Below are 25,458 nucleotides of genomic sequence, written 5' to 3' on the forward strand. Positions count from 1 at the left end.
GGATTTGGACTTGGGTCCTCCAGTCTCCAGGGCCAGGGGTCTGTTCACTGTACCACTTGGCTGCCCCACGACACACTTTTGAGAAGGGACAAAGTGATTGAGGAGGGACAAAGTGAAAGGAGAGAGAGACTAGAATAAATGGGAATGGGGAAGAATGAATGAAGGGAAATACGATTAGCAGCAGACACTGGAAAAATATGGAAGCAACTTCTTTGATGGACTTCTGTTAAAGAATGTGATGCACTCCAGAGACAGAGCTGATGGTATCTGAAAACAGATTTTTCTTCTCTCTCACTTTTATCTTTCACATGGTTTCTCTATCTTTGTGGGGTGGAGAGGGGATTATATTTTTTTTTTTTTTTTTTTTTTTTTTTGCAAGGCAAATGGGGTTAAGTGGCTTGCCTAAGGCCACACATCTAGGTAATTATGAAGTGTCTGAGGCCGGATTTGTACTCCTGACTCCAGGGTTGGTGCTCTATCTACTGAGCCACCTAGCCGCCCTTATGGTTACTTTCACAAAAAGACTATTTTAGTAATGAATAAATAAAGTTGAAAAAAATCACATATCACAGATCACCATAACAGATATAACAATAATGAAAAATACTGCTTGAAATACTGCTAAAATTTTCAGAATATAACACAGACATGATGTGAATCGAATGAAAACAGTTCAAAATAAGGTCACAAATCTTCAGGATCTGTGAAGTGTAGTAAAATGAGGTCTATCTTTATGTGCTTGCTCTCCTTGCAAACTTTCTTGGAACTCTCTTGTTAGAACTGCCTTGATATTCTTTGATTAGCCTTAGTGTGACAAATCTTTGACCCTTTTTTGTTATTTGATCTCTTTGTGGTTTGGACTTATGGTGTAGCTAGGTTACAGTGTATGGGCACTTGATGAATTTTGAGAACATGGTTACTTTCCAGAATGGCTGTACCAATTTACATTTCACTAGCAATGTATAAATATATGCCTGTTTTTCCTACAACCTCTCCAGCATTTACTATTCTCCTATTTTAAAACCTTTGCCAATCTGATGGGTAGAAAGCCAAGTTTCAGAGTTACTTTAATTTGTATTTATTAAATTATTAATAATTTGGAGCATCTTTTCATATAGCCATAGATTATTTTGACTTCTTCCCCTTAGAACTGCCTGTATATCTTCCTATGATTTTTCAACTAGGGAAATACTTTTATTGCATATTTTAGTGAGTTCCTTCTCTGTCTTGGGTAGTGAGACCTTAAACAGAAAGTTGACTTCAAAGATTTTTTTCCCCAGTTGAATGATTTAATATTAATTTGATTGGCATTGTTGTATGTGTTTGTTTACAAGACTTTCATTTTATGTAATTAGGGTTGTCTATTTCATTTTCTGTGATTTTGTCTTTTGTTTGCTTTTGACCTCTTTCCCATTCAAAGATTTGAAAGATAGTTTCCTCCATGCTCCATGGATTATTAAAATGTGACTTTTTATATCTAGGCATCACAAAGATCCCCTCAGTGTATCTGTTAAAAGTGGACATAATAGTGAATTTATATTTAAGATTATCTTACTAATGAATCATTTTAAAATCAAGCTAATGTACATTTTTAAATTTTTAGTATTACTTTTATGAATATGGCTTTGATGAGCTAAGACGAAGACCAAGACATGTCTGTCCATATGCTGTTGTATCTTTTGCATATAAAGATGATGTACCAGCTCCAAAGTTTTTAACTACATCAAGGTAAGATAAGATATGTGTGATGGTATCTGAACTGTTAAAGGATGGCACTCGGCATAGTGACTTACTTGCTCCTGCCCCCTATTCATTAAATATATTATGTTAAAAAAAAATGAGTACTTTGTCATAGTAGAGCCATTTCTTCCTTTTCTTCTTTCTTGGTTATCCTTTGAATTTATTTAGATTATTTAAGTGCTATCTAAATTTTCTGTCTGTTATTTAGTTCTACTTTTCCATTTATAAAATATATTTTTATTTTATAGATATGTATTTATGTCACCAAAATTTCTTCCATTATCCTTTCTATTTCATTCTTTTATAGATAGACTGAAATTTAAAGAGACTATAAGGGCAGCTAGGTGGCATGGTAGATAGAGCACCACCCTGGAGCCAGGAAGACCTGAGTTCAAACCCCGCCTCACTTAACAATTAGCTGTCTATGTGACCTTGGGCAAGTCACTTAACCCCATTACCTTGCATAATTCCCCCCCACCCCAAATAATCAGAACCACCATATTCAGGCAAAAATAATAGAGGAATATGTTTAGAATATATAATGTTCAAATCAGTAGTACATTTTGAATTGATCAAAGGACATTTTGAATCATCTAATCTCAGATGAGAAAGAGCTAACTAAACGAACTAACAACAGAAAATCTTCTGTCTTTTAAGAACATAGGGAAATTTTTTCTTTTTTACTGTGGGATAATATGTGGGATAAAATTTCTATTTACTGTGGGATAAAAATTAAGATTCTAGAAGCTACCTATTTATATTCTGCTTTATTGAACAGTTATCATGTGTTTTACTTTATGCTAGATTTTCTTTGTTATATCTTCTCAATCAGATTATCAAACTCCTTGAGGTCAGGGACAATGGTATTAGGCATTGGAATCTTGATTATCCAGCAATCAATATTCTGGCATCTTAAATAATGATAAACTCAGAAATTTTGAAAAAATTAATAGATTTTATAGCCCTAACACCAACTCAGTTTCCTATTTAATAATGCTTATTGATGGATTGAGATTAAAGATCTGAAGTTATAAAATAGCTTTTATGTATGGAGACTAGAAAGAATAACACTGTTGGTTTTAGCCAAATGCTGGTTATTAGGGGACTTTTCCTAACTTTTACCAGCTATGACTCATTTGAGAAATGGCACAAAAGACACAAAGCAATGAAAAAAAATGACCAGAAACATAGGTATGCTACAGTGAAAGTGAGGGATTAAAAACATCCAAAGTCTTTGTTTCCTGTTCTCACATGTGAAAATATACCTTCAAATACCTCCTTGTGGGAGGAGTCTGTGAAAAGGAATGAACTGGATGACTGGGTTTTGAGCCATATTATAATAGGAGAATGAATACTCATGGAAATAAAATTATGAATCCATGGAAGTATCAATAGGTAGGTATAAAGATGCCTCTTCAGTCTCATGATCTAAGGAATACCAGTCTAAAAGTCTTAAGAGATCACACAGTATTTGTGCTTAGAAAAAGACATCCACAAATCCGTCCTCAGACACTTAATAATTACCTAGCCTTGTGACCTTGGGCAAGCCACTTAACCCCATTTGCCTTGCAAAATCCAAAAAAAAAAAAAAAAAGACATCCGATTTTACAAATGAGATAGAATATTATAATTAGTGCAAATGATAAGAGCTTTGTGGATGAGGCAGAGCTGCCTGGGAGGTTCAAATGATTACTAAAGAAATAATAATATTTGAATGCTGCTGGAAAGTGAAAGGACATTGATAAAACAGGTTTTTTTAATAATGATATTGAAGAGAAAAGAGCAAATCACTTAATAAAAAACCTATCTCTGTTGATCTTGTTCTTACATCATTATGACCTTCTTGAGAAGCAAAGCTAAGAAAGCAACTGATAGAAAGAATTCTGTCTCCAACAGGTTTTTCCCTCAGCATGAAGTTGGAATGTAAGGAAAAAATAAATTTTGTACCTTACATTGGAAAGACATCCCCCCCCCCTTTCCATTATCATGTTACCCATTCTTACAGTGCAACTTCCATTAAGTCCTTCCTGGAAATGGCCATGATAGACTGTAACTGTTGTCTGTGTTGACCATAGTATGTCAGATATACTTTGTTGGATACATGCTAGTTCCTCCTGCTTTTTGGGGGAGGCCTGGTCTTATTTATAAGGTTTTGTATTCAATGCAGTTCACCCTTTATTGGAAGTCCCTTGTCAACACACTTAGCCGGGCTTTGCATATGGTGCATCCTCATTAAAAAAAAAAAAGACAGAGGCCACTGTTTAGCTACAAAAATGGTAGGAATGTCTAAACATTGCTTTATAAGCAATGTGAAAGTCCAAAAATGAGCTCTGAACCAATAACCATTTATTAAAGTAACTGGACCTCCTTCAGTGAATGGAATCTCTTCTTTTGTTCATGATCCCACCCCCCCACCTTCTTCCAGGACCTTAGTTTTACAATGCTTGATACCCAAATGGTGCAGAGCAAAATAAAGAATTTCATTGATTGACAAACCTCTGTCTTGACCCTTCAGGGGGGCTGATGGTGGTAAGATCAACAAGACAGGGTTCTTTTCTGCTTACTAAGTGATTATAGGATACTTTGGGTAATAGAGGGTGGTTGCCACTTCCATGTAGGGATGTGTAGAGGGTTATGACAAAAGAACTGAGGGACAACAAAAATTGTTGGAAGATTTTCATATCTTTAGTACACCCTATCCATGCTGGACTTGGTCGCTTCCATATCTGTAGGTCATTTCTGCCAGGGGCTTGAACACTTACTCATCAAGAAGAAAGTGGAGGTTTTTATGTTTACACATTAATTTATAATTTGTAGTTTAAAATGTTGTGGTATAATATAAGAAAGAATCTAACTTTATCTAATTAGCACTCTAAAACATCAAAAGTATGTACTAATTTTAACAAATTGACTGAATATATTAAAAAGAGAAGTGAAACAGAAATAATCACTTTCCCTATAGATTGACATTTACCTGAATTAATAATGATTGGATTTAAAAGAGGGAGTCTAAAAAGTCATTTAAAAAAAGTTTTTTTTCCCCCCATATCAGGTCCAACAGCTTTAATGTGGAGAGGAGCACAGGTAAGACAGTCTCAAAAAACTTATTTTCTGTTTTGGTGATTTGATTGAAAGAACAGTTTTTGTATAGAGCTATTGATACTTGAAATGACTTTTATGATGAGAGTCTGCAAGGGTTTAACTTTTTTTATTTTCTTGGATTATTGAAATATATTTGATCCCTGGATTACTTAAATGCAGCAGTGCTATTTAAATTGGGCAGATCTTGATTGAAATTTCTTTCTAAAATTTGACTGATATGAATATATGATTACATTTTCTTATATTACACCTATGTTGTGTTGGTAACTTAGAGCAAGAATAGACAGTATTGGGCTTACATTTTCCTAGGATCAGAAAACTTGGTCAGGATCAAACTTCTGTTTTTGTAAGTTGTTAGGTTGAAGCCTCCTAGCTGTCCCTGTAGAGAACAGGCTCCAATTTCCTATGTGTTTTTGGCTTGTGTGCCTTGTTGAAGGTTATGAATTGAATTTGAATTCCAATTGAAAATTGAAAATTAGAGTTTTCTAGCATTAGATAATCCTTTATTCTAGGATTCTGTAATGCCCTGTCAAATCTTAGCATTTCTTTTGGGGGGGGAGGGGCAAGGCAATGGGGTTAAGTGACTTTCCCATTTTAGCATTTTTTTTTTGATTTTTCAAGGCAATGGGGTTAAGTGGCTTGGCCAAGGCCACGTGGTTAGGTAATTAAGTGTCTGAGGTTGGATTTGAACCCAGGTACTCCTGACTCCAAGGCCGGTGCTGTATCCACTGCACCACCTAGCCACCCCCTTAGCATTTTTTTTAAAGAAAGATTTTATTTATTTTGAATTTTACAATTTTCCCCCCAATCTTTCTTCCTTCCCCCTCCTCCCCAAGAAATCAGTCTGTTAGTCTTTACATTTTTCCATGATACACAGTGATCTAAGTTGAATGTGATAAGAGAGAAATCATATCTTTAAGGAAGAAAAATAAAATATAAGAGCAAAATTACAAAATAAGATAATGGCCCCCCCCCCCCCCCCCCGGAAGGTAATAGTCTTTGGTCTTTGTTCAAACTCCATGATTCTTTCACTGGATACAGATGGTGTTCGTCATCCCAGCTACCCCAAAATTGTGCCTGATTGTTGTACTGATGGAATGAGCAAGTCCATCAAGGTTGATCATTGCCCCCATGTTGCTGTTAGAGTGTACAGTGTTCTTCTGGTTCTGCTCATCTCACTCAGCATCAGTTCATGCAAATCCTTCCAGGCTTCCCTGAATTCCCATCCCTCCTGGTTTCTAATAGAAAAAGTGTTCCATGACATACATATACCAGTTTGTTCAGCCATTCCCCAGTTGAAGGACATTCACTTAATTTCCAATTCTTTGCCACCACAAACAGGGCTGCTATGAATATTTTTGTACACATCTTAGCATTTCTTTTAGGTACTGTTGTCACTATTCTTCTTTTCAAGTGATTCTGCCTTGCTTATTTGCAAAACTTTATTTTGTGAACTTAATCTTCTTTGTTAAATTACTCTTTCTGGAATTAGGAATTCAATGGAAAGATTACTAGCCTTAAGGGCAAGAATGATATAAGGCTACAAGGCTTATAAACTCCTCGAGGTCAGGAACTGTTTTGTTTGTTTTTTCTATCCTATGGGCCCCATTCTCTTAGACTTTGTGGACTAATCCCTTGATCTTTGAATTTGAGTTTTGGATATTTGGAGTAATGATTCAGGAGATCATTATTTTGACTCCTATGTGCCATTGCCATGAATTGAAGTTTAATCAAGAAACCCAGCAGTCATTTTCTTCTATAATGGAGAGACTATCTCTTGTGAGAAATCTCAAATATTCCTAACCTTTGCATTAATCAGTCATCATTACTGTAACAATGGGTAGGATTTGGTTTTGTTTTTAAAGAAGAGTGCCTTTCCTTTCTTATTTCAATAATATTTTAATTTGTTTTCTCCCTTTATATTTACCCATAATTTGAGTAAAAGTTATATGACTGAAGGATATTTGCAGCATTTGATGCAAGTAGAGTTTGGGAGCTTAATAAAGAACAGTATTTTTGTAAATTCTCAAAATTAGATGTGTAAAATTATGGATAAATTATTTTAGCCTGAATAACAACTATTTTTTTCTAGAAGTTATGCTTTTAATGTAATTTGCCCTTCATTTTCATGGCATATAATAATATTATGTGAAAAGTTGTATTATGAGCAAGAGTTCTGGTAGTTCATGAAAATTATCTCTTTTTTGAACAATGTAATTTGGGTCATCTAAATTAAGAAAATCAATCAATTCAAATTTTGAATGTTATCCAAGATTTCTGACTTGTTAAGACTAAATGAATTTATAGTAAACTAAAATGACAGGAAAAATTTGAAATTTCTCTTGTATTTGTTATAAATTTTAACTGACAGTGAAATGAGTCTTTCAATGCCTCCTTGTGGCCCCTAACCAAGAAAATGATTTGATGTTAGCTGTTGACTTGGAGATCAGTTGATATCTTGTCTTGAAATTCTCTTTTAGAATGAGTGAATTTGGTAAGAAATTCTGCTCTGCTCTACTCCTGAGTATTTGCCAACTCTTTAAACCTATCAACCAATAAACATTAAGTTCCTTTTCATAACCAAGGACCATCGATAAAAATAAACAACATGACTTTCACATCTTTCAGTAAATATAAAAGACTGGTGCAAGTAGGGTTGATTTGTTGCTGGAGGAGGCTCCTGAGTTGAGATTTTTTTTTTTTTTTTAGGCATTTGCAAGGCAAATGGGGTTAAGTGGCTTGCCCAAGGCCACACTGCTAGGTAATAAGTGTCTGAGGTCAAATTTGAACTCAAGTACTCCTAACTCTAGGGCCAGTGCTCTATATCCACTGCTCCACCTGAGTTGAGATTTGAAGGAAGCAGAGTAAGGGAATGAAACATGGACTTGAGGATGAGATAAAACATTATTTAAAAGAAACTGCTAGAGTTGGCTAAAAAGGTAGTGATTATGGGAGAGAGAGTTGGGGTGAGGGAGGTAATGTATCAGCTCTGAAAGACTGTGTCCATATTCTTTTCCTGTTATAGAATTTTATTCACTCTGTTGTAGAAATACTTAGGGTCCTTTGAATTGCCAGTGTTGCCTATGGAAACTACCATCACAAAGCAATCTAGGTTTTTATTATGCTTAATTACAGACCTAAAATCTTTCATAAAAATGGGCTGTAGCAGAGGCTTCCTAAGACATAGTTTTCATTTACATATGGAGAGAGAGACACAAAGGAATAGTTTTTGATTTTATATCTGGCTAAGGGGAGGCAGCTCTCAACACTTTTCCTGTAAAAGGAGAAACAAAATTTGACCATATAGAGATAAACTGAAGAGAATTACATTTCAAAGCTAGGCTTGTGAGAGTTTTACAATTGAACTAATTGAGGAGAAAGATTTATGCCCCAAAAGATAATCATTGGGGTCCAAGCTGGTTGTGGGCTTATCTATAAACAAAGAAAGGATTTATCTGGAATTTTTACAGTTAGAATCATAGATTCTGTTTACCTCTTCTGGTTCCTTATATTTTATAAAAAATAATTAAGTGCTTAAGAGTCTAAGCTTTTTAACACACACATAAGAAATGATCTCAACAAAAATGGCAACTCTGAATCTGAAATAGTAAAGAATAATAATAGGAATAAAAAATTATTAAGACCAGTCTTTAAGAATCTTGTATGAAAGTATTTTATTTACTGACTGATTTTCAGTCATTTTTTTGTTTGAAAGAATGATGGGAGGAAAAGAATATCATGCTACCATTGGATACTGGGACCATATTTATCTTCCTGAAGAGGACCATGGAGTTCTGTAATAGTATAAGTTTAATTGTAATAACTTGCTGGGCTTGGAGTTAGGAAGATCCATATTTCTGAATTCAGATGTGACCTCAGATAGTCATAAATAAAATCTATGGTAATAACTTTGCCAAGAAAACCCCAAATGTGACTATTAAGAGTTGTATTGCCTGAAATACAACTTAATATCAACAAATTGCAGTAGAGTTTGGCTTAAGTGTAAGAACGGTTTATTGAATATTTTAACTTTAAATTTTTGCTTCTTATTGTTATGCCATTAATTAAGAAGACTTGCACAGGAATTAGATTCAGTTTGTGAAAACTGATTTAAATAATTTATGAGATTTTCTCATTTCACTTGCAGTTTATTAGATTGCTTTTACTTTATTTTCTCAAATAGGACTCTTGTTAATGTTTTTTTGTTTAGAGAAAACGGATTACACTTTATGGAGAGGGGAGCTTTTAAACAAAGGAAAACTTCTGTGCTGTGCTTCTTTGAAGTCAGCAACCCTTCCGTTTCTTCCCTTCAAACTGTGAGTATTACATTAAATTTCCAGAAGAGAATGATTAGAGGCCATTATTAGCTTTGTTTTTTTATTGGTACAATAATTGTTAAATGTTCCTAGTTCAATTTTGGATTGTCATTTAAATTTTAATAGGAAATTCTTCTGATAAGAGAAAGGAAGTTGATCTAGTTATAGCAAAAGCTTGAAGTACATTTTTGCATGAGACCTTTCCAAGTTCTCTGTGCATCTCTGGTCTAACCCATGGACACTGTATATGTGTGTATATATATATATATATATATATATATATATATATATATATATACACACACACATATATATATATATATAATCTTAGGACACAAAAGGTGAAAGCTGTTCCTGTCCTCAGGAAGCTGTCAGAGGAGACATTGTGCACATGAATAATTATGTAAAAAATAAAAACAAAAGTAATGAGGGAGGGAAACTCACCCCTGGGGACTTAGAGGAACAATTTATAATAGCAGGTAGCATTTGACTTAACCTTTGAAGGGAATTAGGATTCCCCATGTGATGGGAGGGAGGGGAGTATATTCAGGGCATAGAGAGAGAGAGGGAGAGCATACATGATAGTACCATGAAGGAGGCTAGTTCTTGACAGAGTGTGAACTAAAGCAGATAAAATCTATGTGAAAGTTTGCAGAATTCTTATAAATTCTCATTTGATCTTGACAGCAGCCCTGGGAGGGAGGTGCTATCTGTCTTCCCATTTCAGTCCAGTGGCTTGCCCAGATTTACTTTTCAGGACATATCTGTGTCTATAAATGGGCTCAATTCTTCTTCCTGACTCCCAGGTCCAGTGCTCTTGTGTACTGTGTCACCTAGGTGCAGGGAACGAGGATGGTGGCTAGGTGAGAGTGAGAGGGAGTGAGGTTTGACAGGCTGTGGAGATAGAAATAGTTATATGGGAGAGAAAGAGTGAGGAATCATCCACTTGGTCTCCTGGGAAGAAGGGTGATTATGAAGTCAGCTGTGGACAAGTGGCATTTGAGATGCCCACAGGCATCCAGTTTGCTTTGTTCAGTTGTGAACTGGTACCGTGGGCTAGGAGCTTGAGACCCTTCCACTGGCTAAATAGATGTGGAAATTATCTGAATTAAAATGATAACTAACCCCATGGAAGCTGAGTATTGCTCATCAAGTGACAAAGGGAAGAAGGAAAAGAGGACAGGGTCCAAGGATGGAGCTGAGATTGTGCATGTTACTAGGCTCACAAGAAGTTCATTCTGTAGTATTGAAAGAAGTGACTACCAGGATGATTGCTGAGCTGCTGTTCTCTCTGTGTTGGAATGAATGTGGAAAATAGAAGATGGGTTTAGGAGGAAGAAAATGGAGTCAGAAATATGGAAAATGGAGCTCCACAAATAAGACTTGGATTCCTGTCAAAATTGTAGTACATATTATGAAAGGTTGGTAATGGAAATACCTTGGAGTTGTGATCAAAATGAGCTCATATATCTTCATTAAAAACAGGTTTTGCTTGATAATTCTCTTTCCTTTTTAGATTGGTAGAATGAGATAAAGATAGTTTATCAAAATATTTCCTAGTGTTGTGCTATTCTTGTGGAATTCTTGTGGGCTAGAGAATGGGCTGTCCCAGACTCCCAGCTATGAGTGTCATCATCAGTGGGCTCTTTTTAGCTTTGAGGTGGGAGGAACTGGGGAGCTTGGACTGGAGGAGACTGTTCTAAGACTCTGATTGACTCACCTAAAGTCACATAGGAGCAAAGATAGGCCTCAGACTTGGGGCTCTCAATTGTCATTCTGTATCATGCAGAGTGACCAAATGTTGTGATGCTTTTCAGATTTTCAGGTCTTGTCAGGATAAAACATTGGGCCAGATCTAAGAAGATGATTTCAATGCGAAAGTCTCACACTTTGTTTTAAAATAAAATACAGAAAATAGTGCTCCAGAGTGGTTTGAAATGTATCTGGGTGTTTTAGTGGACTGCTAAGCTCCAGTAGAAGTTCCAAGTCTAGTGTTAGGCCATCCTGAGTGGGTTTGTACAGGACTAGGGAGATGATAGTGCACCATCATTGTAGCTCCAGGTGGAATCCCAGAGAGTTGGTCAATTTTCCAGTCTCTTTTAATATAGAGAGGAGGATACTGCTCTGATCAGACCCTTTCTAGAATCTAGTGTCTAGCCAGCTTGTTAGAGGGGTCATTTTGAGTGATGTTCAACTGAAAGAAATGGAAATTTTCAACCTGGAGAAGAGAATACTTTAGGGGAAACAACAATCCAAATCAACAAATAGTTAAGTATAGTTCTGATGCGAAGGTCAGAAGATGGTCCCTATCCTCAAAGGGTACAGACAACATGCAAACAATTAGATACCCACAAGAGAAATGCAGGCTGAGCTGACATTAATCTCACAAAGAGGACACTACCATGGGGGAGGGAATGGTAGAAGGGCTTCTTGTGAAATGTAGAATTTGAATGAAGTCTTTAAAAAGCCAGTGAGTCTAGGGAGTGAAGAAAAAGTAGAGCATTCCAGACCCACAGTTCAGCCAGTGGGAAAGGGCAAAGGGTGGGTGTAGTGAGAGAAGGCAGATAGTAACTAGAAATAGTCAGGAATCAGGATGATCAGCTTGAAAAGAATAAGAATTTTCATTTGATTCTGATGGAATTACCAGAGTTTGAGTTGTGGGTAGACTGTACTTGGATCAGGTCATTTTGGGTGCTGCAGTGGAAAGACTGGAGACAGGGAGATTCAGCAGCAGCACATCCTGCAGTTGTCTGTCCAGGTGTGAGGGAATGGAGGTCTTGGACTTGGGAGGGGCAGTGTTCAAGGAGAGGAGATGGGAACTTGATAGGTGTCTTCAAGCATTGGAAGGATCATCATGTGTAAGACTTATTGGATTTATTCTTTTTTGCCCCAGGGGGCAGAACACAAGCAAGAGTTGGACTTAACAAGGAAACAGATTTAGCTTGCTGACAGACACATTCCCTGTGGATCTCAGACTTCCTGAATCCTCCTCTCTTCCATACTTCCCCTGTGACCTGCTAAAGGCATGCCTTCCCAGCTGGGGTCACAGGCTCAGTATCATTCTGGACTTCTCAGCTGTCTTCACTCTGGGCGTCCTCTGTGTTTCAAAGTCTGGTCATGTCTGTGTCCCCAGTACCTTTCATCTCACTCAACCACTCTTGACTGGACTGTCGTTGCCATCTTCTGATTGCCCCGTTTCAGCACTATTTTGTCAATTACAGTCATTCACCGGCTGTGTGGCATTTAAAACCTTCACAACCTTGTCCTTTCCTGCCTTAAAGAAAGTTTTTATTAGTGTCTTTTCTATTTGTGTATATGTGTGTGTGTGTGTATGTGTGTGTCTGTATACCATAATTTCCCAGTATTTTTTTAACCCCTCAATCTCTGAGAAAGACATTCTCATTCTCTCTCTCTCTCTCTCTCTCTCTCTCTCTCTCTCTCTCTCTCTCTCTCTCTATATATATATATATATATATGTATGTATGTATATATATATAATATATAAAATAAGAAATATTTTTCTCAGGGAAAAAAGGAACAAAATTAATATAACTTAATATAACTGTCCAGTACACTAAAAAAAATCCCAAAATATTTTTAGTAGGCAATTCTTGTGGATCCCCTACATCAGGGTGGTTGCTTCTTCTCATGTCTCTTTTTGAGCAAGACTTACTTTGTAATTCTGCCACAACTCCCCCTCTTTTTGGGTGATTCTTTTAGGCTTTATATTGTGGTACTCATTGTCTGTTGTTTTCTTGGCTGTGCTCACTTCACTTTGCGTCACTTTGTGGAGATTACTTGATATTTCTTTGTATTAATCACATTCATCTTTTTTTTTTACAGCATAGTAATATTTCATTATCTCTCCTTTGGTTAAGAATACACATAGTTATGAACTGATCTAATCCATCTGTAGAACAATTTGGAATTAGTCTCAAAGATCTATAAAACCCTGCATAATCATACACCCTGCAATATGACTACTTGGTCTGTATCCCAAAGAAATTTTTAAAGGAAATAAAAGGAAAAGGACCTATTTGTTTTTTGTTTTTTTTCTTTAAGATTTTATTTATTTTGAGTTTTATAATTTTTCCCCCAATCTTCCTTCCCTCCTCCCTCCCCCAAAGGCAGTCTGTTAGTCTTTACATTATTTCCATGGTATACATTGATCTAAGTTGAATGTGATGAGAGAGAAATCAGATCCTTAAGGAAGAAAAATAAAGTATAAGAGATAGAAGAATTACATAATAAGTTAACGGGTTTCTTTTTTTTTTTCTGAATTAAAGGTAATAATCTTTGGTCTTTGTTCAAACTCCATGATTCTTTCTCTGGATACAGATGGTATTCTCCATCGCAGATACCCCAAAATTGTCCCTGATTGTTGCACTGATGGAATGAGCAAGTCCATTAAGGTTGGTCATCACCCGCATGTTGCTGTTAGGGTGTATAATGTTTTTCTGGTTCTGTTCATCTCCCTCAGCATCAGTTCATGCTAATCCTTCCAGGTTTCCCTGAATTCCCGTCCCTCCTGGTTTCCAATAGTACAATAGTGTTCCATGACATACATAGACCACAGTTTGCTAAGCCATTCTCCAATTGAAGGACATTTATCCAATTTCTAATTCTCTGCCAGCACAAACAGGGCTGCTATGAATATTTTCATACAAGTAATGTTTTTACCCTTTTTCATGATCTTTTCAGGGTATAGACCCAGTAGTGGTATTGCTGGATCAAAGGGCATGCACATTTTTGTTGCCCTTTGGGTGTAATTCCAAATTGCTATCCAGAAAGGTTGGATGAGTTCACAGCTCCACCAACAATGCATTAGTGTCCCAGATTTCTCACATTCCTTCCAGCATTGATTATTGTCCTTTCTAGTCATGTTGGCCAGTCTGTGTGAGATGGTACCTCAAAGATGCTTTAATTTGCATTTCTCTAATAAGTACTGATTTAGAGCAGTTGTTCATATAACTATGGATCGCTTTGATTTCCTCATCTGTATATTGCCATTGCATATTCTTTGACCATTTGTCAATTGGGGAATGGCTTATTTTTTTGAAAATTTGACTCAGTTCTCTGTATATTTTAAAAATGAGTCCTTTTTAGAAATACCAGTAAAGATTGTTTCCCAATTTACTACATTTCTTTTGATCTTACAGTGGTTTTATTTGTGCAAAAGCTTTTTAATTTAATGTGATCAGAATTATCTAGTTTGTTTTGAATGATGTTCTCCATCTCTTCCTTAGTTATAAACTGCTTCCCTTTCCATAGATCTGACAGGTGAACTAATCCTTGATCTTCAAGTTTGCTTATAATATTGTTTTTTTATGTCTAAATCCTGTATCCATTTTGATCTTATCTTGGTGCAGGGTGTGAGATGTTTGTCTAATCTAAGTTTCTTCTGAACTAACTTTCAATTTTCTCAACAATTTTTATCGAAGAGAGAGTTTATCCCAATAGCTGAACTCTGGGTTTATCAACAGTAGACAACTATAATCATTTCCTGCTATTGCATTTAGTCTATTTTTTTTTTAATTTTTTTAATAATTTTATTTAGGTTTTTTTTTTTTTTGAAAGGCAAATGGGGTTAAGTGGCTTGCCCAGGGTCACACAGCTAGGTAATTATTAAGTGTCTGAGACTGAATTTGAACCCAGGTACTCCTGACTCCAAGGCCAGTGCTTTATCCACTACGCCACCTAGCTGCCCCACTTAGTCTATTTCTTAGCCAATACCAGACAGTTTCGAAGACTGATGCTTTATAATATAATTTTAGATCTGGTAAAGCTAAGCCACCTTCTTTTGTACTTTTTTTCATTGAATCCCTAGAAATTCTTGACTTTTTATTTCTCATATGAATTTACTTTTTCTAACTCATTAAAATAATTTTTTTGGAATTTTCATTGGTGGGGCACTAAGAAGGTAATTTAGTTTTGGTAGAATTGAAAAGGAGGACCTATATGTTCAAAAATATTTGTAGAGGCTTTTTTAGTGGAGACAGAGAATTAGAAATAGAAGGAATTGCCTGTCAATTGGAGAATGACTGACCCAAGTTGTGGTATGATTGTGATGGAATATTATACTGGTCTATAAAAAATAAAGAATAGAAACACCTGGAAAGCCTTCACATGAACTGATGCAAAGGAAAGTGAGCAGAACCAGGAAAAGATTATACACAGTAATAGCAGTATTCTATGATGATCACTTGTGAATCACCAAACTCTTCCCCAGGATACCATAATCTAAAACAATCCTAAGGACTCGTGTTGAAAATTCAGTCCATATCTGGAGAAAACTTAGGGAATCTGAATGCAGATAGAAAAATACTTTTTTAAAACCTTATTTTTCTTGTGTTTTGGGGAGTTTGTGTCTTATTTTCTTTTGCAAGATGGTTCATTTGGAAATGTTTTCATGACTGCATATGTATATACAGTGTTTCAAGTTGTAAATAACTTTTTTGAGGGTAGTGAGGAATGAAGGAAAGAATTTTGAATTCAAAAATTTTTTTAAATGTTTAAATTTGTTTTGGCATGAAATTGGAAGAAAAAATTATTTTTTTGATTTTTTTTTTTTTTTTTTTTTTTTGCAAGGCTTGGGGTTAAGTGATTTGCCTAAGCTCACACAAGTGTCTGAGGCCAAATTTGAATGCAAGTCCTCCTGACTCTAGGGTCGGTACTCTATCAGCTGTGTCTCCTAGCTGCCCCATGGAAGGAAATTTTGGGAAAAAAAAGACATCTTCACTTAGCTGTGAAAGAATATGATCTGCTTTTCTTCTGATTTTTCTTTTAATTTTAAGGTTGCATATCCATTCATATATCACAACTTGTTTAGAGATTCTCTAGAAGATAGGAATCATCTTTGTTTCCAATTTTTTTGCTATATAAATAAGTGCTGTTATGAACACTTTGGACTTCCAGTATCTGTGGCCTTATGTTTAAAACCCCGTAGTGGAATCACTGGACCAAAGGGTATGGGCATTCTCTCTACTTTATTTGTACAATTCTAAATGGCTTTCTAAAATGGTTGTATATGGATTTATATTTTGCTAGCAGTGCATTATTGTTCTCGTCTTCTGAATACCCTTCCACTTTGACTGTTTCATCTTTGTTTCATCTTCACCAACTTGCTGGATATTAAGTGAACCTGGAAAGTTTTTTTTAAATTTGCAGTTCCTTAATAATAGACTGAACTTCCTTTTGTATGGTTGTAAATAGTTTGCAGTTCTTCTGAGAATTGTTTTTTCATATTCATTTATCTGGGGAGAGGTAGACTAGAGAGAGAGAGAAAGAGTGTATATGTGTGTATCCCTTGGATACCAAACCCTTATAAGATAGATTTTTTTTTAACCTCTTCATTTACTTCCCTTTTCTTTTGTATAGGAGCTTTTTGGTTTCATGGAATCAAAAGTTGCCTTTTTTCTAATCCCTTGTTTGATTAATCATATTTCTTCTAATTTAGATGTAAGAGAATATGATTTGTTTTTTCTCCTGATTTTCTTTCATAAGATCTTTAATGATAATGTCATGTGTACCCTTTTAAAATGTATTGTAGAATGTGCTGTAAGGTACTGGTCTAAGCCTGATCTTTGCCAGATTGCTTTGAAGTTTTCTCAGCATTTTTTATCAAATAAGAAATTCCTTTTTGAGTAATTTGTTTTCTGGTTTATCAAATACTGGTTATTTGAATTCTGTTGTTTGTTGCGTCAATATCCCTACTTCTCTATTTTTTGTTTTTAAGATTTTTCAAGGCAGTGGGGTTAAGTGGCTTGCCCAGGGCCACACAACTAGGTAATTATTAAGTGTCTGAGGCCACATTTGAACCCAGGTACTCCTGATTCCAGGGCAGGTGCTCTATCCACTGTGCCACCTAGCCACCCTACCTCTCTATTTTTAACTAATACCAGAGATGAATGGAGGAAAATAGAAACCTAACTTTAAATGTTAATAGGTTAATAAATTTTTTTAAAAGGTTGTGAATTAAAAAATCTATTACTTAAAAGAAATTTACCTAAAAATAAAGATAGGTGGGGCAGCTAGGTGGTGCAGTGGATAGAGCACCGGCCCTGGAGTCAGGAGTACCTGGGTTCAAATCTGGTCTCAGACCCTTAATAATTACCTAATTGTGTGGCCTTAGGCAAGCCACTTAACCCCATTGCCTAGAAAAAACCTAAAGAAAAAAAAAGATTGCTAGGAGGGACTTTTGAGTTGGTGCCTAAGGTAAGGAATCACCAAGGCTGGACAAAGGAATGTTCTAGGGGACTGAGACAAGCAATGTGCTTGTTAGGTCACCTTCGGTGATTCTGCAGAGATCTTGGATGGGAGGGATGCCACAAGATCTTTTAAATGTTTCCTGCTTTAAAAGCTAGCACAGGGGTGGCTAGGTGGCACAGTGGATAGAGCACCGGCCCTGGAGTCAAGAGTACCTGGGTTCAAATCCAGGCTCAGACACTTAATAATTACCTAGTTGTATGGCCTTGGGCAAGCCACTTAACCCCATTTGCCTTGCAAAAACCTAAAACAAAAAACAAAAATAAATAAATAAAGATAAGTACAGAATAAAAATGAGAGGCTAGAAAATAATTTACTGCATATCAGATCAAACTAATAAAGTGGGATTTGCAATTATGTTATCTGATAATAGAAAAAAAGATTCACAACAAAATAATGAAAACATTATGCTAAGATGAACCACAAACAACAAACCAATATCAGTTTTAAATTTATTTGCCTTTAAATACATAAAAGGAAATATCAATTGATCTTCTACAAGACAAGGATATAAGTAAGTGCGCAGTGACAGATTTCAGTATCTTGCTCCCAGTTTTGAATAAATAGAAATGGGGGAGATAGAATTAAACAAATGCTAGAGAACCTTATGACCTTGTCCAAAAGAAACTGCTCTTTTTTAGCACTACATTTATTTCTCATGTATTATGGCAGAGATATTTTAAACAAATGTGAAAAACAGAAGCAAAAAACATGCTTTCCAGACCATTATGTAATAAAAACAATTAGTTCAGGGAATCATAAACAAAAGATCCAAATGGAGACCTAATAATGAAATCCTGAATCAGTGGGTCAAAGGAGCAAAACATAGAAACTTTCTAGTTTTCTTTCACTTCATTCTTAACACATTTACTCTACAATCCTGCAACCTTGGACTTTGTCACTGTCTGTTCTTCATACTCCTCCATCTTTTTACCCTGGGGAAGGTAGGCCTTCCTTACTTCTACAACTTAAATCCCACTTGGAGGAGAGTTTTTCTTGTTTACTCCCCCCCATCCCTGCCTTGATGATGTGGTCCCTCTGAGATTACCTTCTGGTTTCACTGCATGTTGTTTCTGTCATTAGAATGTGAGTTTCAGAAGTTTCTCTTTATATCCCTAGTACTTAGCATTAGTGTTGTGTCTGACCACAAGGGAAGTATTGATTGACTGGAGTTTTCCAGCAGTAGAATGAATTGCCTTATGAAGCAAAGACCTGTAATAACCTGTTTAGTGATGTTTTAGAGGGGCTGTATTTGGTAGTTGTTTTCTTTTTTTTAAAGTTTTGGTTTCGATCATATGGTCTTTGAGGTCCTGTAGTAGTTTTAGTAGAGCAGGCAAGGTAGCTGGACAAATGGTGGGGTGAGTGTCCAATCAACAGAAGGTGGCTTTTGGAAGGAGATAAAAATAATTGTCTGGAAACATTGGAAGGATTATAATAATAATAATAATAAAAAGATTAGACTAACTTTGTGTCTGTCCTTGGCGAAGTACTAGAATTAAAGGTGAAAGTACAAGGTTATAAATTTCAAATCCCTCAGAGACAAAAAAATCCAAATTTTCCAACAATTAGGAACAGTCAGAAAATGGAAGGTGTTCCAATAGAGTTCACATAGTTTCTTGTCTTCGATGTAGAATGATTTTTTTTTGAACTTGGTCATTAGTTGGAACTGACAACCTTAGTGGTTTGTTCTAACTCTGCAAAGTCATAGTTTATTATTTTAGATCTATTTAGCATCTTCTTTCCAAATTCATCTTCTCTCTATATCTGCCTCTGAGCATTTGGGTCCTTTACCTTTAATTTGTCTAGGGTATTCCTAATGAGAAAACTCCGCAATACTGCAGATTCTTCATTGATTTGTATCTTCTAGTAGTAGAAAGTTGTCTGGAGTATTGAGTGTCTTATGCTCAGGGTCACAGACCCAGCCTCGGAAGGCTTGTTCGCAACCTACTATGCCACACTTACAATGTACCTACAATTAGAGGGTCAAGGTGGGGCAAAAAAGGACTGAGCCCAGAATCTATATGTGCTGTACGTGCTTGAGAAGAAGTGAGATGGTCCTTTATCTCCAGGAACTCACTCTTTGGAGTTGACTGCACATAAAAGAAAGATCGACTTTAGGGAGATGGAAAGGCCTAGAAATCCTAAGGGTTCTTCAGGGGATGGATGGTTGGGCCCAGGACAGTTCTCTGTGTCTTGAGGAAGTAGCTTCAAGATGTCTGGTAAGACCTAGTTGTATTCTTATCTTATTGGAAGGAATAGAGTTGGCAATTCTCACTTTGTCCAAGCCAAGAAAGTAGTCCAACTGGGTTCTGTGTGGCTTAGGGGTGGTGTGTGGAGGGGGAAGTTTGAATGGGGAAGATATGGGGGTAATCATTATCTTTCATTGCTGGTGAGAATTCCCTGACAGTTAAGGATAATTCTTGAATCTTTCCTGCCTCCATAGCATTCCTGAGTAAGGTATGTTGAAGTAAGTAATTAAAAGTTCCTTCTCTTTTGGGGAGTTTGATAAGTATTTAGAAGTTATAACAATGGAAGACCAGATGAGTAGTTAAAATGCTTTCCTGAATTGCTTTGTAATTTGCTTGGCTAATATATGTATAGTAAAAAAATTAAGACTTGAAATGTTGGTCTTGATATTCTTAACCAGAGTAGTTTTATTGTTTCTATGTTTAGGAAATAGATACTTTTAGTTTCCATAAATCTTTGTTTGTTGTTTGTATCATTTAATTGGTTTTATTAAGTATGAAAGATGCAGGTGAGGGAAACAGCTTTTTTTCTTTTCAATTTTTTTTCTAGTCCTGAGAAGGTAGATGTCGAAACTGTTATGAGCATTGACCATCTGAAGCAGAAAATTCCTCCAGCCCTTTTTTATAAGGAAACATACTTAGGTGCAAAGGAAGGTAATGTAATACAACTTGATTAAAAAATATTACATGATAAGCATGGATTTAGTTCTTTACTGTGTGTTTTTTTATGTCAGTATTGAAGAATGGAATGTATTGCAGCCTTTATGAAGTTATAGAAAAGACAAGAAGTGGAAGTAACTTGGAGAGTTTAATACAAAGACTAGAGCGAGAAAAACTAGTGAGTAAAACTATTTCAATTCTTCCCTATTCTCCCTTGTGCTTTGTATTAAATCAGACTAATGATTCAGCTCTTGTTTTAATTTGCTTTTATGATTCCTGTCTTGGTTGGTACCACTCCTGGTTTTGTGGCTTTTTACTTTGTTTTTAAAGCCTATATTACTTTTTCCATCTTCCATAATCTTCCAGCTATCATTGATTTGTAAGGGGCTCATCAGTCACATTTGCAGGTTCTTGCACTCCCTGAGAATATAGTTCATCCCAACCAGGTGACTTCTCAAATTCATACTATGTTAGGTGTCAACTACTTTGTTAGTTATTTTTGTTCTGGACCAGGCAGATAAAACAGGGAAGCAAAATAATAGAACAGCTTTATCTTAAACGTTTTGTCATTCTGTCCACTCCAAGGAGAAGTTCTGTCCTGGATTCTTGTCTTCATTCCCAGTTTAACTTGGAAAAACTTTCTTAATGTAGTTCTTCAAATTCCTTGCCAACTTCAGTTCCATACTAAACTTTTATATTCATCCCCTGTTTTCTGCCCTTTTTCTTCTGTCCATTTTTGGGACTGGAATCTCTGCTGTAGGGAACTGTCAACAAGGAAACTTGTACCAGTGCTGTTGGAGGCACCTGACCTGCTACAAAGAGTGGTCTGGCTTTACTGAGACCTTAAGTGTCTTGGTTGGCTTGAACTCGGGTCTTATGACTCAAACCAGCTCTATCCACAGTCACAAGCAAGTCCTTTGGGAAAAAAAATCTAAATTAGTGGGTTGGTGATTTTGCTGTTCATCCCCATCATTCTCTTCAGATAATTAATTGCCTCCTCTTTTTCTCTTCATTGAAGTTCAATTACTTTCTACCTTCGGTTTTCAACATTTCCTGTCTCTCTTGAACTGACTTCCACTGTAGAATGACATGTCCAGGAAATCCTTTCTCTGAAAACCTTTGAAAACTGTTTGTCTCAAAGCTTGGGCACTCCTCTCAATAATCACTTCCTTTCTGTTACCAAGAATTGGAGCAGTATTTCTTCTGGTTGAGGGCCCCATTTTTTGAGGAATGAAATTATCATTGAGACAAGTATTGCTCTGAAGATGCAGTAGAGATTATTATGTATCTTACCCTGGGAGGAAGTTCATGTTCTGTCAGGGGGCCACAATATGTAAATAAATACATACATACAAAACAAGGGAAATATAAACCAGGAAACTTGGAGGGGAAGGGTATTAGGTAGTGGTAGTATCAAGAAAGGCTATTATATAAAGGAGGGATTCTTTATCTGGGGTATGTGAGGGTGTCTATACCCTTGGATAGGAAAAGAAATTGTGTTTTTCTTCCACATTTGATTTCTGATTTAAATTTATCATTTATTTCAATTAGTTAAAAATGTCATTTTGAGGATTCAGACTATCTTTTCCAGAGTGCCAGAGGAATTTATGGCACCCAGAAGGTTTAACCTTATTATAGATGTTGACTTGTGGGCTTGATTATAATGAAGATAAGATGGCAAAGTGAGGGAGTGAGGTAAGAGGAGTGCATTTCTGGCAAGAGGATGACCAATATTAAGATGTGGTGGAGACCAGAGACCCTGGGTAGCTAAAAGGCTGGTTTGGCTGGACTGTTGGCTGCACGCAGATTGTGAAGGCCAGTTTATGAAGGGATTGCAATGGTAAACAGGAAAATCATTTTGACTTTTAGTGGTGTTCTGGGAAGGAAGTGGGGAGGGTTTCTGAGATGGGGTTGAGAGAGATATGAGGCTGGGGTGAGAACTGAATTGAAAAATGATGATTGTTGAGAGGGAGAGAGGGAGCAGGGTTTGGGAAAAATAATTGGGTCCATTTGAGGAATGTTGAGTTGGAGATATCTGGGAGCTATCTACTGAGATATTAGATATCTATCCTCTTCTGTAAAGAAGGAAGCAGTTCAGTGCTAGCTCCAGTTGGTTAGAGACAGTTTATTAACTGAAAAGTCTTCCTTGAATCCTCCAGGCTGCCCTTAGCTCTGTCACCCCCCCACCCCAGCGCCCAACCCCCACTCTTCTACAGTGGCTTTCTGGTAGGCCTCCTGCCCTGAGGTTTTCCTCCATTCCATCTTCAACCCAATGCCTGAGACCCTGTCACTCCCTACTCCACAAACTCCTGAAATGCAGCCTGGCCTTTTCTTGCTTTGCCATTCCTGTGATCCAGACCTAGCTCCCACCTTCATCTTGTGACTATGTGGCCCAGCCTGGAATGCTCTCTCCCCCTTATTCTGAATTCCTTCATCACTCAGTTCCAATCCCCTCTTCTGCAGAAAGTCTTTCTTGGGTTTTCCAGTGATGTCATTTGTGGTCTGTGTCTTTTGGTCATCATTATTTGCATCTTTTTTTTAAGGTTTTTGCAAGGCAAACGGGGTTAAGTGGCTTGCCCAAGGCCACACAGCTAGGTAATTATTAAGTGAACCCAGATACTCCTGACTCCAGGGCCATTGCTTTATCCACTATGCCACCTAGCCGGCCCCCCATTTGCATCTTTTCTGCCATTAAGATTGAACTACTTGAAGACAGTCACCTCATGCAGCACTTAGGACTTTGACATAGAGATTGCTGATGAAATGGGTTTTGAATGTTTCCTGCTTGGCCCGCCTGCTCTCTCAAGCAAATTCCACTTAACACATTATATGCCACAGCAAGATTCAGAGTTGGAGTTGAGGGAGTTTTGATTGGCTAAACAGCAGCAGGTTTTTTCCTCTTCTTTGGGGAAGTGTCCTTAGAAATCAGTCCCTGGTTTCTTTAACTATTCCCTCCCAATCTTGCCAAAGATTAAGTGGTGCTAACTCTCTCAAGGTATATAAATACATAAGATACATAAAAGATATCTCTCTCAATCCTAATTAGTTCACAATAAATGTAAGACTATCTCTTGATTTCAAGAATCAAGATCCCTACTTGAAAGGACATCTTTGGGTCAGGATGTTATGATGTGTGGTCATAGGGCTCTTGATATTTCATAGAACCCTTGCAGCCTCCTTTGCCCTGGGATCTGATGAATTCATAGAGTCTAGAGAGGTATCTTTGTGGGATTGGCTTTAGGAGGCAGGCATGTAAAATGGAGAAATAAGGAGGGATGGAGAGAAGAAGCATTTTTATAAAGCTCCATCAGATGCCAGACCCTGGGCTCAGTGCTTCACAATCATTACTTCATCTGATCCTTACACCCTATGAGGGAGGGGGTCATTATTATCCCCATGTATCACCCAGCTGGATTTGAACAAGAGTAGTAGAAAATGGCAGATCTTCTAGAAGGGGAGAAAAAGACTCATAGTGAATAACTTGTGTTTTTTCTAGTCAAATATAGGATAAATTCCTCAACTTAGAGGATGGGTAAATTGGGGGGGGGGCTTGTGAGAAGAGAAACCCTGGAAGTATATTCTGATTGGAATAGATTTAGAGAACCTGGTAGGATCACCTTCCTCCAATCCCTTTGCAGTGAAGACCCCAGGTGAGTTGAGGACAAATACGTTTGTTTTGACTCCAAGTTGCTATATGACTTCTTTGCTCTAGTTCCATTCAGGATCATGCTCTGCCCCAAATTCCTCTGACTCCCTGTCCCATAATCTTTATCCAGATGTTTTTATAGCTATGCTGTTGGGTGTCTCTCCCCCCTCCCCCTTTTCCTCTTTTTCAGAGTCCTAGTCTAGTCTTGATTTTGAAACAGCCAAGTCTCAATGAGGTAAATTTTGCTTTTACTTGAAGACTTCTATCTTTAACTAGTTGCCTAAACTTCAGACATTTGTTCAGATATTTGAGGCTGTATTTTGGTTAATGCCTCCTCAGACATCATGTCATGTGAACTCCTGTAGGTCTCAACTATTATTTTATTATTATTTTTTTTTATTAAATACTCTAGCTTGATGACTAGGCATCGGTATTCTATTTGCTTTCATTCAATTTTTGCCCAGGACTGATTAAACTTTGAGATTATTTCTGCCATTGTTATTTGTGTCCACATGAATGACCTGAAATGAATATTAGTCATTCATTATGAGCCTTTGGCGCTTCTTTGTTACTACACCTCTTACAGAAGTGTGCTTCATCAGTTGATCTCTAGGAGCTGTATTAATTTTTTGCAAATAATTCAAGTATAGATGCCTTTATATAATTTACAGCAGTTCTCTAAGTGGCCGTGAGGTATAGTGGAGAGAGAGCTACCCTTTTTGTACTCCCCCCCTCAACCTCACATATATTATTTAAATTATTTTTGGAGGAGGGGAGGGAGACACAACTACTGTGTATTTGACAGGTCAGGGAGAGGGGAGCTCAGATCATGTCTCACCCATTAGAAGGATAACTCACTCATATCCTTTGCCTGACAACTTAATAAATAAATATACATTGATTTCTTAGGTACCATACTGGATTTCCTACTCTAATTATTGTCTGTCATGTGTCCTTACTCATCAGAGAGCATTCTGAGCTCAGCCTGGTTTATTGAATTTTGGTTTCTTTCCTAGGATTTCTTACAATGATCTGTCCATAGGAGATGCTTAATGAAAATTAACAAGACTATCCAAAGTTGTGAGTTCTTATGGTTTCCTTAGTCTCCTTAATCCTGGGTCTCCTCTTTGAACAGTCATTGCTTAGCTATCTTTCAGTTTCATTAGAGCATCTCTTGCTTAACAACTTGAGCCTAGTGTCTGTCTGTCTGTCTCTCTCTCTCTCTTTCTCTCACTTTGGCAAGGCAATGGGGTTAAGTGACTTGCCCAAGGTCACACAGCTAGGTAATTAATTGTCTGAGGCCAGATTTGAACACAGGTCCTCCTGACCCCAGGGCTGTTGCTCAACCCACTGTGCCACCCAGCTGCCCCTGGTCTCTTCTTCTTCCCCTAACCCTAACCTGATTGCACCTTTTGAGCTGAAATGATTAGTTTGCAAAAACTAGCTAAAAATCTTTTTTTTTTCCCCTTTCTAAATATGTGAC

General features: G+C 36.9%; 1 protein-coding gene across 11 annotated transcripts in view; it reads left to right on the top strand.

The window, feature by feature from the left end:
- The window catches only part of TASOR (transcription activation suppressor), a 91,883-nt gene that overhangs the window by 26,929 nt on the left and 39,496 nt on the right, over positions 1 to 25,458 (top strand). For 10 of the 11 annotated variants that reach the window (XM_074199140.1, XM_074199147.1, XM_074199149.1 and 7 more), the window contains exons 7-11: positions 1,604 to 1,728; positions 4,793 to 4,824; positions 9,053 to 9,158; positions 20,220 to 20,323; positions 20,404 to 20,507. In XM_074199140.1, the coding sequence (XP_074055241.1) occupies positions 1,604 to 1,728; positions 4,793 to 4,824; positions 9,053 to 9,158; positions 20,220 to 20,323; positions 20,404 to 20,507 (471 nt within the window). The remainder of the gene's footprint in view (positions 1 to 1,603; positions 1,729 to 4,792; positions 4,825 to 9,052; positions 9,159 to 20,219; positions 20,324 to 20,403; positions 20,508 to 25,458) is intronic. The other variant, XM_074199145.1, reaches the window with a different exon arrangement.

This window comes from Macrotis lagotis, chromosome 8 (assembly GCF_037893015.1).
Source record: "Macrotis lagotis isolate mMagLag1 chromosome 8, bilby.v1.9.chrom.fasta, whole genome shotgun sequence".
NCBI lineage: Eukaryota > Metazoa > Chordata > Mammalia > Peramelemorphia > Peramelidae > Macrotis > Macrotis lagotis.